Source organism: Aquarana catesbeiana, linkage group LG02, assembly GCF_042186555.1.
Source record: "Aquarana catesbeiana isolate 2022-GZ linkage group LG02, ASM4218655v1, whole genome shotgun sequence".
Lineage (NCBI taxonomy): Eukaryota > Metazoa > Chordata > Amphibia > Anura > Ranidae > Aquarana > Aquarana catesbeiana.
In genome coordinates, this window is record NC_133325.1 from 436,151,291 (window position 1) to 436,165,251 (window position 13,961).

At 44.1% G+C, this 13,961-nt stretch overlaps 1 protein-coding gene across 7 annotated transcripts in view; it reads left to right on the plus strand.

Annotated features, from left to right (window-relative positions):
- Positions 1–10,180: 10,180 nt before the first annotated feature.
- The window catches only part of MEAF6 (MYST/Esa1 associated factor 6), a 58,460-nt gene continuing 54,679 nt past the window's right edge, over positions 10,181–13,961 (plus strand). For all 7 annotated transcript variants that reach the window (XR_012241673.1, XR_012241674.1, XR_012241672.1 and 4 more), the window contains exon 1: positions 10,181–10,330. Coding sequence is in view for 2 of the 7 variants with exons in the window: in XM_073615526.1 (XP_073471627.1) it covers positions 10,241–10,330 (90 nt within the window). In the remaining 5 variants the exon portion in view is untranslated. The remainder of the gene's footprint in view (positions 10,331–13,961) is intronic.

The following is a 13,961-nucleotide window of genomic DNA, read 5'->3' on the forward strand; positions in this document are numbered from 1 at the left end:
ACATATGCAAGAGAGCTTGTTCTTTTGAAAAACAGACTTGTAGAATCACCAGATAAAAAAAAAAAAACAAAAACAAAAAAAAAAGGAAAGAAAGCTTAAGAAAACTAATGCAGCCATCACATCTAAGAATGGGTAAGGTACAAAATGATAAATGTTTGCTTTTCGGTTTACTACCGCTTTAAGTACTGTTAAGGTAATGCAAAGGAAGCCTCTGGGTTATGCATAACTTTTGATGCTAGGATTCCTACACTGAAAGCTATCACTGCTGGATTTAGGATGCTCTAGTCTAAACTAATAATTTATGACTCGATAACATGAATTTGAATTAATACAGTCATATACCTAGAATCTTTAATGAAATGTAAATCTTAGGAGACCTGTCGCTTGAAATGAATAGCTCAGTTCAGAAAGATTTAAATGTAAATCTTGAGATGCATACAGGTAACATAGCCCATCTACCTAGTACTAAAAATGTTTATCCAAACTATTTACATTCAAGTTCACATTGAAAGTTTACAGGATGCAAAGAGGAAGCCAAAACCGCCCAAGTGTCAAGAAGTACACAGAATGAGATTCACGATGTCTGGTTGCATGAGATAACAGAGATTTAAGACATTTAGTGAAATGTCTAACTTTTGCAGTGTTTGTTCAATAGCGTTAATTGTTCACTGATTGTGAGGGTGGGTTAGATGAGCTCAGTAGGGGGTGGGTTGGGGGGAGTGGCAGGTAGGGAAACTTAGTTGAAATGTTTCTTCACCATTTCATTTTGACGAATGAAATGCAACACATGGTGCTCTTATGGTTGGTTCACGACACAATTTCTTCATTCCAAATGCATTTTTTTTTTTTTTTTTAGCACAATTTAGAACGTGCATTCCAGTGCGTTTTCCATGCATTTGGTGCATTCTAGTGTGTTTTTGATGCATTTGGTGCGTTTTTGCTGTGTTCCATACAGAAAAAAGGCAGCATGTGCTACTTTTTAACTGCGATCAAACGCACTGCTTTGGTGTGAACTAGGCCCCTTAGAATACATGAAAAACACTGTATTTTTGATCCAGATTCAAAACATATTGAACTGCATCTGATGTGAACCAGTCCTTAAGCAGGATATTTACTGGAGAAACAGGTTCACGTTAAAGCAGCTGTCTAAAAGAGAACCAGTCAAAGCTGGCCTTCTGCAACAAGTTGGATATTTGGTCTTAAATTATTGTTTGCAGTTTTAATGTTTCATATTTGCTCCACTGTTAAAGTGTAAGTTCAGCTACTTTTAGGAATCGTTGCGGTGTCGCACCGCTTTTCAGACAGTGCCATTGCTGGCAATAGCTGCCTATTTGACATGCCAAATCGGTGCAATGTGAACCAGAGCTAAAAAGCCCAACTCGTGTCAAAACTGCAGACAGTTTTGATGTGTATTCTGAGGACAGCATTGGAAACCAATTGGTAGCACTGATCAAGATTGTGTATGATGGAGTGTATGGTAATTTAAAGTTGTACATAATCTCTGATGGTAATCCTATGAAACTATTTCTCTTACAGTGTTGTGTTAGTCACAGAAAATATACTATATGCTATAGACTCTGACACCACTTTATCCCCTGTTGCCCCTGCAATATTGTATGAAGTGTTTCAAGTATTGTAAATATCTGGTATACAAGAAACACTCCCAGTATTTTCATTTTTGCACCAAGTGAATCTTTCTTTTAAATGTCTGCTCTTTGACCAAAACGGGAGGCATTCTGGATATACTGTATGTACAGAACATTATTTTCCCTCATTATAGGCAATTGTTATTGGCTTGCTTGGTCAATCTAAATGTGCTGTGGCAAAACTTTTTCTTGCCAGATCTTCAGGGTTTCATTCTTTTTTTTTTTTTTTTATTTACCAGGATATCAGGCAAGCACATTTATTTTTATACATATACACCACTATTAAAAATATATTTATATCTGCCAAAAGCTGACTTTATTATTTCTGTTTGCTTTAAAAAAATAAAATAACTGGAACATGTTGGTAGTTATTGGTTTGGTTTAGCATTTTGTGTTCTTACTGTAAAATAAACTGATCAGACTAAGGCCTCATTCACATGAGGTGGATCCGGTCAGCGGAGTCCGCCAGCTCAGCAGATCTCTCCATTTATCTCCGCTGAGGCGGCGGATGACTGGCCCGTCTCTGCTCACTGAGCGGGGAGGGGCCTGTCGGAGCACCGCTGATTCCTATGGGGGATCGGACAAAAACGAACAGCATGTCCGTTTTCATCAGATCTCATCTGATCCGATCCACCCAGACGGACGGCGAACATATCGCCATACGTCTGATTTTAGTGGATCGCATGGCAGACAGGTGTCAGCGGACACATCTCCGCTGACATCCATCTCCCCATAGGAGTCAATGGATGGCCCACGCGGATCCGCCTGAAAACAGGCAGAGCCGAGCAGGCTTGCCATGTGAAAGGGGCCTAAACTTGTTTCTATGGTGTTTGCATTCAATGATAACTGTTTGAATTGATGTGATCATTTTTCTTTGCAGAGTTCATTGATACATTGTGTTTTAAAAAATTAAAAACTTTTTAACTTCAGCTTATAAAAACAAAACTTTTTTTTTTTTGATTACGTGAAATCTGTCTGTCAAATGTATTTTAACTGGACTGCCCTTTTCTGAACAGATGCTGTGTCCAAGAGCAGCGGCACTGCTCTCTCTCTTCTCAGGACTCAGAGGCACCTGCCGCTGTCATTCAAATCCTGTGATGTGGGGGGGGGCAGGGCTGAGTCGTGCTTGTGTTTGTCAATAGATGCACACAGTCCGGCTCTGTATCAAGCCTGCATGAGTGCTCCCAAAGCAAGCAGCTTGCCATGGGGGGGGGGGCAATAAGAAGGGAGGAGGAGCAGAGAGCACCAGCAGGGGACGCCAGAAGAAGTGGTTCAGGCCACTCTGTGCAAAATCATTGCACAGAGCAGGTAAGTATGACATCTTTATCATTTTAAGAAAAGAAAAAAAAAAACTTTGCAATCACTTTAACCATTTCCCAAGCATGTAAACTTTGTGGGTCAAAGCTGATTGAATAACACTATTTGTAATATTTTTATTCAAAAGTCAGCAGCTTAGCCTCTATTTCCCAAGGTGTCTTTCAGGATAGCACCTGAGAGATAGTGACTCCTCCCACCGGACCATAGGAAACACCTTCTTCCTACAGACTTTAAAGGGAGGCACCTCCCTACCATACCTCAGTTTTTGTGTTTCCTCTGGCCCGGAGGGAACATCTTTTGGGAGGGAGTCAATGTCTCTCGGGTGCTCCTGGGAGACGGGGCTCCCTTCCTTTTTTTTTTCCCCTCCACAAGAGACCCGCTGTCCTCCCGGCCTACCCAAGCAACAGCAGCGGTAGCAATCAGGCTCCTCTTCCACTCCTAGTGCTCGGTGAGAGCCGTAGATCCATTTTGGCCGGCGGTCGTGCCAGAAATGACAAAGCGGGTCACTGGGTCAACGAAAACGTCATTTCTGGCGTGGACGCAAGGGGGGAGGAGGGAGGACAGGAGCTGATGCCTATTTCCACTTCCGGTCTGGTGCAGATGCACTATATGGGAGTCCGGAAGCGGCATATGAAGCCACAAGTGGAAAGCTGCACACCAGAGATGGAGGAGTCAGCGTCTGCAGCGGTGGGGACAGGCGCCAGCAAAGCTCAGGTAGGAGCAGCCACTACTCCATCAAGCCACTGATGTATGCAGAGAGCAGTGATATTTGATTGCTAGTGGGGGGGGCTGAGTTTTGAGTAACAAACTTGAGCAGATCTTTTTGTTCAATTAGGCCTCTTGCACACACTGGTATGTGAACCCTGTGCAACATAAATTCTGGCATATTGTGCCACCCAGGAAACCCAGTTACTGCGTATAGACATAAATGGGTGCATTCAGGTATACGCTGATGCTTGATAAATTATAAAGGGATCAGGGATTAACCGCTTCAGTTGTGGGCGGTGGACAGTAGATACCAAACCAGTATTGTCCCCCTGTATTTCAACTTACCACCTGCCAATACCAAATTGGTATCAGGTGCAGTCCACGTGACCAAAATTGAACAGCGCAAAAAAGGAGAAAAGGTTTCTCCAAGTAGTCACTAAGTGGCACACTTCAGTTGAATAGAAAAACACAGCTTAATTAAAAGTAGAATACAAAACAACCTTGAAGACCTTCACCAACCACTATTTAAAATAAAGCCAACGTTGTCTAAACCAGGGCAGCAGCTGCGCAGTCACCCATACAAACATTTGTGTAAGGCTAGTAAAACCAATATTAATCGGGGGACTCAGATATTGTTAACCTCAGCTGAGGTTTCCTTGAGTGACCTCAATGTCTATGGCAGGGGTATCCAAACTTTTTTCAAAAAGGGCCAGATTTGGTGAAGTGAACATGCGTGAGGGCTGACCATTTTGCCTGACATTCTTTTGAACCATTAAAATTCGGTCTAAAGCCTCGTACACACGATCAGATTTTCCAATGGGATAATAATGAAGCTGCTTTGCTGGTGATACTGATGGAATTATTGCAAACAAATTTTCAAAGGTTTTTTTTTTTTTCTAGTGATATCAAGAATAATATTACATTTTTTTTTTTGGCGGGGGGGGGGGGGGGGGGAGTTAGCACAGCACCATTATCCCTTAGTTTTTAAGATCAAAGATACAACATATAACATTGTATTTTTTTTAAATGTAACTGCCTACTCCCAAACCATCATTTGAAGTAAAACACATAGCCAAGTATTATTCTCCACAATTTTTTTTTTTTTATTATTATGCTTTAAAAAAAGAAAACAAATGAAATTAAACATGCTATCTGCCAATAGAACTTAACCAAAAAGTGCATTCTATGCATCCAAAAATATAGAAAATATACCAAATCAAATCATTATTCAACCAAAAAAATAATGTCAAAGCAATAAATCCCAAGGCCAATAATAAATAACACGTTATCTCCTCCGCTTCCGCAAAATGTCTGGTTGATGAACGGCCGTTCAGAAACAAACTGAAAAGCGCTAATCAACACTTACCAAACTTCTACCAACTTGAAATTAGCAGGAGCCCAAAGAGTGGCGCTAAAGAGCTGAAAAATTATGTAGTACGTCACTACGTTTGTAATTGTTGGCCAACAATTGTGTGCCGTGTGTATGCAAGACAAGTTTGGGCCAACGCCCTTCAGACAAAAGTCCACAGTTTTGTTGGCCAACAATCCGATCGTTTGTACGAGGCTTTAATGTGTTCGTCTGAGCACTAATAGACTGCCCAAAAAGAATTCTGCCTTTGTGGCTGTGTGTGGTGTAGAGATGAGCTGGGGAGTGTTATTGGGATATAAACATATCTTTATTGGCCCCAACGAATCTCCGAGCACTGCTCAGGACTAAGGATGAGTTCGGGCATGTTATTTGGATATAGCGTATTTATCAGTGTATAACACGCACCTTCACTTTAAGAGGCATATTTCAGGAAAAAACTTACATTTTAAATAAAGAACTGTGAAGCAAAATAAGGGTCAGTGCCCATGAATGCAACCCAATCAGTGCCCATCTGCAGCTTCACATGTGCCATCAGTGCAGCCTGATGCAGCCTCAGAGGGGACAGGGAGGGGGGCAGGACGAGCGCCGACAGATTACATACAGAAGAATCTCCTGTTTACTCGGCGGCCTCTTTAATACAAAGTCCCGCTTCCTATGATAGACAGAACCGTTGTCTAATGGCAGCCCAGGAGACAGGACTTCCTATTACAGATGCCACCGAGTAAACAGATTCTCACTGCATGTGATCTGATGGCGCTCGTCCCGTCCCCTCTGAGGCAGCACCGCTAAATACAGTATATGTCCAAGTCACCAGTGGGGCCGTATTAAACTGGAATGCGGGTCGCAATTGGCCGGGGGGCTGGACTTTGGACATGCCTGGTCAGTAGTGGCTGTTTGCAGGGCCGTCTTTAGCGCAGGGCAAACGGGGCACTTGCCCTGGGCCCAATCTTTGTTGGGGGGCCTGCGCTAGCCATGAATTGGGGCCCCAATGACAGCTTTGCAGCGCGCACAGAGGATACGGGAGGATGTATTCCACGCTAGCCAGCTGAGAGGGGGCGGGGCTGGGAGCTCCACTGATGCTCTGACCCAGCCTGTATACTCGGAAAAGAGCGTCTGTAGTGAGAGCCAGTGATCGGAGTGGGAGTGTCAGTGGAGCTCCCGGCCCCTCCCCCTCTATACTGGCTGGTGAATACAGAGATCCGGGGGCGGGGCCGGGAGCTCCAATGACACTCCCACTCCGATCACTGGCTCTCACTACAGACGCTCTTTTCTGAGTATACAGGCTGCACGTAGGCGGGGTCAGAGCATCAGTGGAGCTCCCGGCCCCGCCCCCTCAGCTATCACAGCCATCACTATTCCGAGTACACAGGCTGCACGTGGGCGGGGTCAGTGGAGCTCCCGGCCCCACCCCTCTCAGCTGGCTAGCACGGGAATACATCCTCCCGTGTCCTCTGTGCACTCTGCAAAGCTGTCATCGGGGCCCCAATTCACGGGTGACGTGGGCCCCCCAACAAAGCATCAGTGGAACTCCCAGCTGTTGTAGTGAGAGCAGAGAGTGGAAGCCCCACCCACACACCTGAATGTATGTAGTTAGTTTGGCTGGCCAGGTATGTCCTTACACCCATAAAATGCCTGAATGTTTAAACCCTGAGCTGTGTTATTCAACTGTAAAGCTGTGCATTGCTGAATGTTCTCTGACCATCTCCTGTATAATGTCTGCAGTCTCTGTCTCCTGCAGTATGTCCGCAGTCTCTGATTGTCTCCTGCAGTACGTCCATAGTCTCTGATTGTCTCCTGCAGTATGTCTGCAGTCTCTGGTAATCTCCTGCAGTATGTCTGCAGCCTCTGATTGTCTCCTGCAGTATGTCCGCAGTCTGTGGTAATCTCCTGCAGTATGTCCGCAGTCTCTGAACCTTTCCTGTAGTATGTCTGCACTCTCTGACACTCTCCTGTAGTATGTGTATTAATGTGCCCCTTTACTTGCTCAATTATTTGGGATTGCTCCACTACTCAGTGAGAGGTAATGATGTGCATTAACCTCTAGCAACCAATCAGCGAACAGTAGTGATCTTCTTTAATCTCTAGCAACCAATCAGTAAACACGAGAGTGGGAGGCCTTAACAGCTGGTGAGTTTGAAATTCACAAGGGAGTAGAATCACGGCACTGAGGTGTGGTGGAAAGTTAATCACAAGCATTGTGGATTGGAGGCACCCTCACTTTTGGAACTTTCTCTGCATTTTTTCACACCATATGTGGACTAAATTTTATATTATATTATATATTTTTTTTCATGTTTACTTTTATTTCATGTAGTTTTTGCATTCATCTTTTGAGTTTCCATTTGTGCAGCCCAGATCATCAGGGGCTCTTTAAGCTGGTATCACAATACCACTTTCACGGATTTATCACGAGGTGTTGTTATTATTATTTTTACATTCGTCAATTTTCACTTTTTGGTATTTCCAGTTATTTTGTGTGTCAGATCATCTTTGTTCAATCATCCACTTGGTTACATTATCACAGTGTACTAGGTGTTTTGTATTATATTATGTTATGTTTATTGCATCAGTAGTTGGTGCGTATTTGTGTGGTCACTGTGACTCACCCCACACATATTTATAGGGTTCATTCTATTGAGATCCAGTGCACTGTCATATCACTTCACGTTATAAGGGTGTGCACTAGAGCTTGTATCATTCTCATTATTAGGGGGATAGTGCCACTATTTCATCTACACTATTGAGGGGTGGATTCAGACATTTTAAACTGCAAATGGGACTTCTTATGGCTTTCTTTTTGCCACTCTTTCATAAAGGCCAGATTTGTGGCGTGCACGGCTAATAGTTGTCTTCTGGACAGATTCTCCCACCTGAGCCTGTGGATCTCTGCAGCTTCTCCAGAGTTACCATGGGCCTCTTGGCTGCTTCTCTGATTAATGCTCTCCTTGCCCGGCCTATCAGTTTTAGTGGATGGCCATGTCTTGGTAGGTTTTCAGTTGTGCCATACTCTTTCCATTTTCGGATGATGGATTCAACAGTGCTCCATGAGATGTTCAAAGCTTGGGATATACCTGCTTTAAACTTCTCCACAACTTTATCCCTGACCTTTCTGGTGTGTCCCTTGGCCTTCACGATGCTGTTTGTTCATTAAGGTTCTCTAACAAACCTCTGAGGGCTTCACAGAACAGCTGTATTTATACTGAGATTAAATTACACACAGGTGGACTCTATTTACTTATTAGGTGACTTCTGAATGCAATTGGTTCCAATAGATTTTAGCTAGGGGTATCAGAGTAAAGAGGGCTGAATACAAATGCATACCACACTTTTCAGAGAATTATTTGTAAAAAATTTTGAAAACCATTTATCATTTTCCTTGCACTTCACAATTATGGATGGGGAATAGGTCCTCCATCAGTCTGTTTTTGGTGGACAGGATCGAATGGCGGTGTCAGCAGACATGTGTCCACTGACATCCACCACTCCACAGAAGAGACTGGAGGGTCTGATCAGGTCCGCCTGAAAAACGGTACCTGATCGGATTGTTTGTGTGAAAGGGGCCTTAGCCTAGGTACACACTAGGTGCGGTGCGAAGTCACAGGAAATTTGCTGCGGATTCATCTGCGCATCTAAATCGCAACCTGCCCACGCGAACCGATTGTGGAGTGTATGTTAACTACAATCGGTTTGCAAAACGCAGTATAATTTGCAGAATCAGATTGCCTGGGTGTTCATATGCGATCCGGTGTGGACAAAAAAAAAGGGTCCTGCACCAGATTGGTGTGAATGCGGTGCAATTTGAGCCATAAAAATCCATGGCTCAAATTGCACCACAGAGACACCACATGTAATTCACAAAGGAATGTGCTGCGATTCCTGTGCGCATTACACGCGGTGTCTGCACCGCAGCAGAGTGAACCCAGGATGAAAGTGGATGTAAACATGGTTCATGAAATTTGAACTGGGCACATATCTGCAGTGTTTTCTTATCTCTCTTCGAAGTCATGTGGCTTTCTCCTGCTCCGTTCTTCTGTTATCAGCATGATAACTTTTGACTAGTTCTCCGACACGTGATAAAACCAGCCTGAATTTTGTGTCAGGGAGGGTGCTATAAATAGATTAGTAGATAGCTGCTTTACTTAAAGAACTGCTCTGAAAGTCTCTGCTTATCTGGAGGGGAGGGGGTGCCTTTCCTCCAATCAGCTGTCTCCCAGTGTAATCCAAGACTTCTCTCACATTGCTGAATGAGGAATTGCAAATTCTAACATTATCTGCACTTTCTAAACAGTATATAAAGCCGAAGACAGCAGATATGCATGTAAAACTTATGTAGGAGGATTTGTTTCATCCCTGTGTATCATCTGCGGCTGTTCACTTCACAAGGTATATGTAGGGTTTACATTCACTTTAAGGATCCTTTCACACAGAGCAGTTTGTGCCGATCGGTGAGCAGTTCCCCTGCTGATTGGAGCTGAACAGAATGGATAACATACACTCACCGGCCACTTTATTTGGCAAACCTGTTTAATTGCCTGTGTAGCAAGGTCCCAGGGCCCGAGGCCTAATGGTGACCTCAAGGGTTAGGGAGACCTCTCCATAGACATCAGTGGAAACTGCACTGAAATTGCATCTTGCGTTCAGAGGTGTGCGAATACTTTTTTCTGTTCAGATTTTTTTTTTACCCTCCTTGCCAGAATCACAGCTGTGCCCAATTCCATCTGAAAACACAATAAAATCGCACCATCTTTAGAAATTATCTTTAAAAACGCAATGCAAAATTAAACTGAACTCCAGGAAAAATTCACGAGAATCGCACCCATTCGCATAAACATGAACATAACACTTTTCAATCATTAAATTATATATATTTTTTTTTCCCTTATAGAGGTCTACACAACAAAAAAAAAAAGTCAGCCAGCTGAGGAGAAAAGAGGGGCAGAGTTTGGAAACAGGAACAGCCCCTCTTAGAGACAGCTGGGACCTATGCATATGTAGACGAATACACAACGAAGACCTTATTCATGAATAAATATTTGCTGCTGCACGTCCATTTTCGTGTCTTTCCCTCATTAGCGGCGCCTCACACTGATTAGCAGCCGCCATCCCACTTCACACTCCGTGTCCGCGCACTGTATAGAGGAGTGGAAGTGGGCGGGTTTATATACTCCTCAGGCCCCTCCCTCCTTCTCCACACTCCATCATGGCGATGCATAACAAGGCCACAACGCCTCAGATTCCAGATACCCGCCGGGAACTCGCCGAGCTAGTGAAGAGGAAACAGGAGCTGGCGGTAAAAGAACTCTCCTTTCTAATACCGATTCCTCTACGGATCGATCCGCTTTAACCGGCTTAGCGCTCCGGCAACATTTCCTTCGCATTATATAAACGGCACCGCTTCTTCTCGCGTTACCTTCATTTTCGCAGCTGGGATACGTGAATCCCGACATCGCTGCGTAACGTACGTAGAACGGAGTTGTTTGTATGGAGCTACGCCGTTGGCGTTGCGCAGCGTTTGTAGTAAAATGGCGCACGCTACGCTTTTGGCGTAGGTTCAGCCATCTCGTTGAATGGAAAGAGGGCGGGAAAGAGAAATCAAGGGGGGGTGGGGACAGGCTGAGGGTAAAAAGATGGTGCTTTAGGAGTGAAACATATCTTCTACAATGTATGCTTTGGTTTCAGACGTGTATGTTCTGTGATATGTCTGCAGGATAAAAGAAAAGGGCTGAGTATTCTGTGCATCAAGTGCACCTGTTTTTCTATGTTCCAGCTGCTATGTGCAGGCAGACTGACCCTATGGGAAGTACAATAAGAGCCTTTGGCCTGAGGAAATCACCACAGGGTCAACATGCCTTGTTACCACACAAGATGTGGGATAAAAAGTCAATTTAGTATATATGTAAAAATACAAGCTAACCGATTTTCTCGTAGTACAGTATATCCAAAGATAAAACCTTTCTTTTTTTTTTTTTTTTTTTTTCCCATTTTGGATAGAGCAGGGTAAACCACTGTCTGGGTTTTTTTTTTTCTTCTGTGTCTCATTTAGACCCCCTTTCACACTGGGGCAGTGCTGGCGTTAGTGGTAAAGCGCTGCTAGAGCGGCATTTTGGCACTGCTAGCGAGGCGCTTTTAACCCCCCAGAAGGGGTTAAAAAGGGGTTAAAGCACCTGCTTAGCACTACTTTTAAGGCGCTTTGAAAGCGGCGCCCATTCATTTCAATGGGCAGGGGTAGTGGAGGAGCGGTGTATACACCGCTCCTCCACCACCCTAAAGATGTGGCTTGCAGGACTTTTTTTTTCTGGTCCTGCAAGTGGCACCGCTCCAGTGTGAAAGCCACTCAGACTTTCACGCTCGGACTGCAGAAGAGGCAGTTTACGGGTGCTATTTTTACCGCAGAACTGCCTGTAAAGCGCCTCAGTGAGAAATGGGTCTTAGGAGATCTTACGTCACTTCCAGTTCTGAAGATACTAGACCCAGGTAAGGTTTGTGGCATAGTTACATTGGTCCAGCTTAAATCTGTAAGTAAAGTCCACTTTTTCAGTTCTAGCTACAGGTAAGTCTATAGGGCCTACCTGGAGGTATAGTGATATCTCCTAAACATACACTGTTGAGTGGATGGCACACTCAAGTACGCCATTGAGAGCATTGTTTACGATCGTGGCTCCTGCGTGCATGCGCTGGAGTGACATGATCGCACATCAGCCAAACGGCTGGAGCCCATGAACCCAGAAGGAAAACCAGGGAAGAGCTGGAATCCTTGTCAGCGATTGACAGCGCGCCACTGGAGGTAAGTCTGATATAATGTGCTAGTATGCGGTGCAACAAAGCATATTATAGGGTAAAGTGGTTGTAAAGTCAGAAGGTTTTTTTTTATCTTAATACATTCTATGCATTAAGATAAAGTCTTCTGTGTGTAGCAGCCTCCCCAGCACCCCCTAATACTTACCTGAGCCTGCTTTCTGTCCAGTGATGTCCTCAAATCCCTCAGCCGTCCGGGACTCTCCCTCCTGATTGGCTCCCGTGGCTATCGATTAAAGCCAGTTAGCCAATCAGGGGGGCTGAATAGCAGCTCCGTGTCTGAATGGACACGCTGAGCTGCAGCTCGGCTCGGGTGCCCCCATAGCAAGCTGCTTGGGGGCACTCGACAGGAGGGAGGGACCCGAGAAGAGGAGGATCCAGGCTGTTCTGTGCAAAACCACTGGAAGAGAGGAGAGTAAGTATAACATGTTTGTTGTGTGTGGGTTTTTTTTTTTTTTTTCTTTTTTTTTTTTTTCTTTTTTCAAACGAGACTTAATCACTTAAAATGAGACTTTAGTATCACTTTATTTTTTTTTTTTAAATATAACAAACATAATTTACTTACCTGCCCTGTGTAGTGGTTTTGCACAGAGCAGCCCAGATCCTCCTCTTTTCAGGTCCCTTGCTGGCGCTCCTGCCGAGTACCTCCACAGCAAGCATCTTACTATGAGGGCAGCCAAGCCGCTGCTCTGTGTGTCCATTCAGACACAGATCCGTGGCTCGGCCCCACCCCCTCTTTCTCCTCATTGGCTCACTGATTTTGATAGCAGTGGGAGCGCCTCGCTGCTGTCTCAGCCAGTGGGGAGAGAGGGCCCCAGGCAGTCAACACGCTCATGCAACATCGAGATGGAGCTCAGGTAAGTATGAGGGAGGCTGCTGCACACAGGTTTTTTTTGTATCTTAATTCAATAAGATAAAAACCCTTCTGACTTTAGAACCGCTTTAAAGTAGTTGTAAGGGCTCAAGGTTTTTCATCTTCATGCATAAAAAAATCTCTGTGCAGGAAACCCACCTCCCACCCAACACAAGAGCCTCGGCCATTGGCTCCCACTGCTTTCAATCACAGCCAGTGAGCTAATGAAATGAGGAGATAGGAGGCGGGGCCAAGCCACAGCTCTGTGTGTGAGTGGACACGCAGAGTAGCAGGTCAGGAGCGAACCCATTGCAAGCTGCATGCTCTTGGGGCACTTGGCAGGAGGGAGGGGTCTGGAGCGCTAGCAGGTGACCTGAGAAAAGGAGGATCGGGGTTGCTCTGTGCAAAACTACTGCATAGAGCAAGTAAGTATGAGATGGATGGGGTGTGTGTGTGTGTGTGTGGGGTTTTTTTTTTTTTTTTTTATTATTATTATATCGCCATTTAATATCTCTTTAAACTCACAGGGAGACCAGTGTGGTGTGTGTTTGTTTGTTTTTTTTAAACCGTTTACTACCACTTTAACTCCTTCAGGACCGTCCACCGTACTTATACTGTGGCAGGGCAGCCCTGATTAACGGGTCCCAGCCGATGATTTATGGCCCAGACCTGCTGTTCAGCTGAGCCAATGACAGACGAGAGCCCTGTGTACGTAAACAACACAGGGCTCTCTACAGACAGCAGTGATGTGCCACTTTTTTTTTTCTCCCTGCAAATCAGGGAGTAAAAACAGTACACACAGTAAACATTTATCCCTTGATTACCTTAGTTGTTAACCCCTTTCCAGCCAGTGTCATTAGTATAGTGACAGTGTATATTATCACTGATCACTGTATTATTGTCGGAGGCAGTCAGTTCCCCCCAGTGTCAAATTGTCGCAGTCCCATTATAAGTCGCTGATCACCGTTATTACTAGTATACAAAAAAAAAAAAATCCTATATAGCCCATAACTTTCACACAAACCAATCAATATACACTTATTTGATTTTTTTTTTTTTTTTTTATTATTACCAAAGACATGTAGCAGAATACATTTTGGCCAAAATTTGTGAAGACTTTTTTTTTTTTTTTTTAATTGAATATGTTTTATAGCAGAAAGTAAAAAATATTTTTTTTTTCAAAAATAAAAAACCCAGTGGTGATCAAATACCAAAAAGAAAGCTCTATTTGTGTGAAAAAAAAATGATATAAATTTTGTTTTGGTACAGCATT